The sequence below is a fragment of the Mya arenaria genome, chromosome 4 (assembly GCF_026914265.1).
Source record: "Mya arenaria isolate MELC-2E11 chromosome 4, ASM2691426v1".
In the NCBI taxonomy this organism is placed as follows: domain Eukaryota; kingdom Metazoa; phylum Mollusca; class Bivalvia; order Myida; family Myidae; genus Mya; species Mya arenaria.
Genome location: NC_069125.1, coordinates 9,520,508 through 9,522,552, shown reverse-complemented (window position 1 = coordinate 9,522,552; position 2,045 = coordinate 9,520,508). Strand labels below are relative to the sequence as shown.

The 2,045-nt window shown below is 40.1% G+C and overlaps 1 protein-coding gene across 1 annotated transcript; it reads right to left on the bottom strand.

The window, feature by feature from the left end:
• Positions 1–255: 255 nt before the first annotated feature.
• Positions 256–1,530, bottom strand: LOC128229915 (uncharacterized). Its single transcript, XM_052941819.1, has 2 exons — positions 990–1,530; positions 256–848 (listed from the first exon to the last, which is right to left on the bottom strand). Exons 1-2 carry the CDS (start codon positions 1,528–1,530, stop codon positions 256–258), a joined length of 1,134 nt encoding a protein of 377 aa, XP_052797779.1.
• Between the last annotated feature and the right edge of the window lie 515 nt (positions 1,531–2,045).

Genomic DNA, 2,045 nt, shown 5'->3' with positions numbered 1-2,045 from the left:
CAAAATATTAAATTTATTCTATTGAACTGACGTGTCGCTACAAAATATTAAATGTGAATGTATACCCAAGCTAGCTCATGTTACTATAAATTTAGTTTGTAGGGAAAGGGTACAATATCTAAACAACTGTTACATATGTCCAGGTGTGTGGTACCAGCAATATATAATAAACATAAGTCTTATTCTTGAATGAGTTCATTGTGTAGGTAAATCCAATAGATTGATAACATATTCTTCAAACACTACACTTACTTTTTAAAGCTGAAATTTTCGTCCAACACTGTGGACATCATCAGAGTAACTGGCCTGACTATCGCTCACTCGCAGCTCTGACACTCGGGACTTCCCGCCGAATTTCCGTAATCCGGCGAAAAGTGGGTTGTAAATCCCAGAAAGGAAGGCCCCCTCGTCCCGGTTCATAACTGCCCCCTCAGTTTTGATGCAAATAGCCTCCTTCGTTTTTCGCACTCTCCAGTCTGATTCTCTCTCTATTACGCGTGCCCCCTCCCAGTTTATTTCATGATTATTTATGTTCTGGTGATCTGTGATTGCACTTTTTTCTATTGTCGATTCTGATTGTTTTCTAGTTGATCTAGTAAATGCCTTATTTGAGTTTGTTTCACAATCTTTTTTGTGTTCATTCAGTCTTATTCCAAATTTTCGCCCCGATTCTCCCACGTAGACTTTATCACAATTTTTACAAGGTATTTTGTAAATTACTTCTGCTTTCTCTGTTGTTTCCTGTTTGTCCTTGGGGTGCACTAAGATGTTGCGTAGTGTCTGATGTGGGCGCATGGCCGTGGCGACTCGATGTTTATTAAACACCCGGCTCACTGCTTCAGATAGCCCTTTCACATACGGAATAACCACCATCCCTTTAGATTTATTGTCTCTATCTGTATGTTTCACTTTTTTCTTGTCCTTGTTTTCATTTTTTCTTTTCAAAATCTCGGTCTTAACCCTCTTTATTGTCCAATCAGGGTACCCACACTGGCCTAAAGCTTGTTTTACATGTTCTTCCTCTATATCTCTATCTTCAGTTTCGGTGACGAGGTTGTAGCACCTGTCTAATAGAGTTCTGACCACGCTCAGCTTGTGCTGTAATGGGTGGTGGGATGAAAAATTCAGGTATTGGTCCGTGTGGGTTTTCTTTCTATATACTAGCAGTTTGATACTACCATCTTCCTTCCTGGTGATGAGAGTATCCAAGAATGGAATGGCCCCGTTGCTTTCTTCTTCGTGGGTAAACTTGATGTTATTGGTAACGTCTACAGTGTTGAGGTGGTCAGTGAGGTTCTGTAGTTGTCCTCTCTGAATCTTCTCTAATATGTCATCTACGTAGCGTTTCCACAAGGTTGGTTTACATGTCACCGGAGCAGTTGCAATGGCTTCTCTTTCCAAAAACTCCATATACAGGTTAGCCACTATCGGAGATACTGGACTTCCCATAGCGGTGCCAAACTTTTGTTGGTATATGTCACCTCTGAACTGAAAGTATGTTGTAGTCAAAATAAAGTCTGTTAGATTCATGATGTCATGAGAGTGCGAAAAACGAAGGAGGCTATTTGCATCAAAACTGAGGGGGCAGTTATGAACCGGGACGAGGGGGCCTTCCTTTCTGGGATTTACAACCCACTTTTCGCCGGATTACGGAAATTCGGCGGGAAGTCCCGAGTGTCAGAGCTGCGAGTGAGCGATAGTCAGGCCAGTTACTCTGATGATGTCCACAGTGTTGGACGAATATTTCAGCTTTAAAAAGTAAGTGTAGTGTTTGAAGAATATGTTATCAATCCAAACATAAGTCTTGTTTCACTTCACACTCTGTATTGTAGATGTTAAAGTATACAATGCGACAGGACTTCATAAACAGATGTATTGTTTCGCTACATTTCTTTAATGTTACGTACAATAGCGAAATAATGGAATTAATGTAATACATTCATAACAACCTGTATATTCTAAAGATTTCTGCGAATACTCAATTTTGTGCATATGTCTGTCAGCAACGATTTTTTGTAGCGAATATGACAGACAGTTGAAATCAT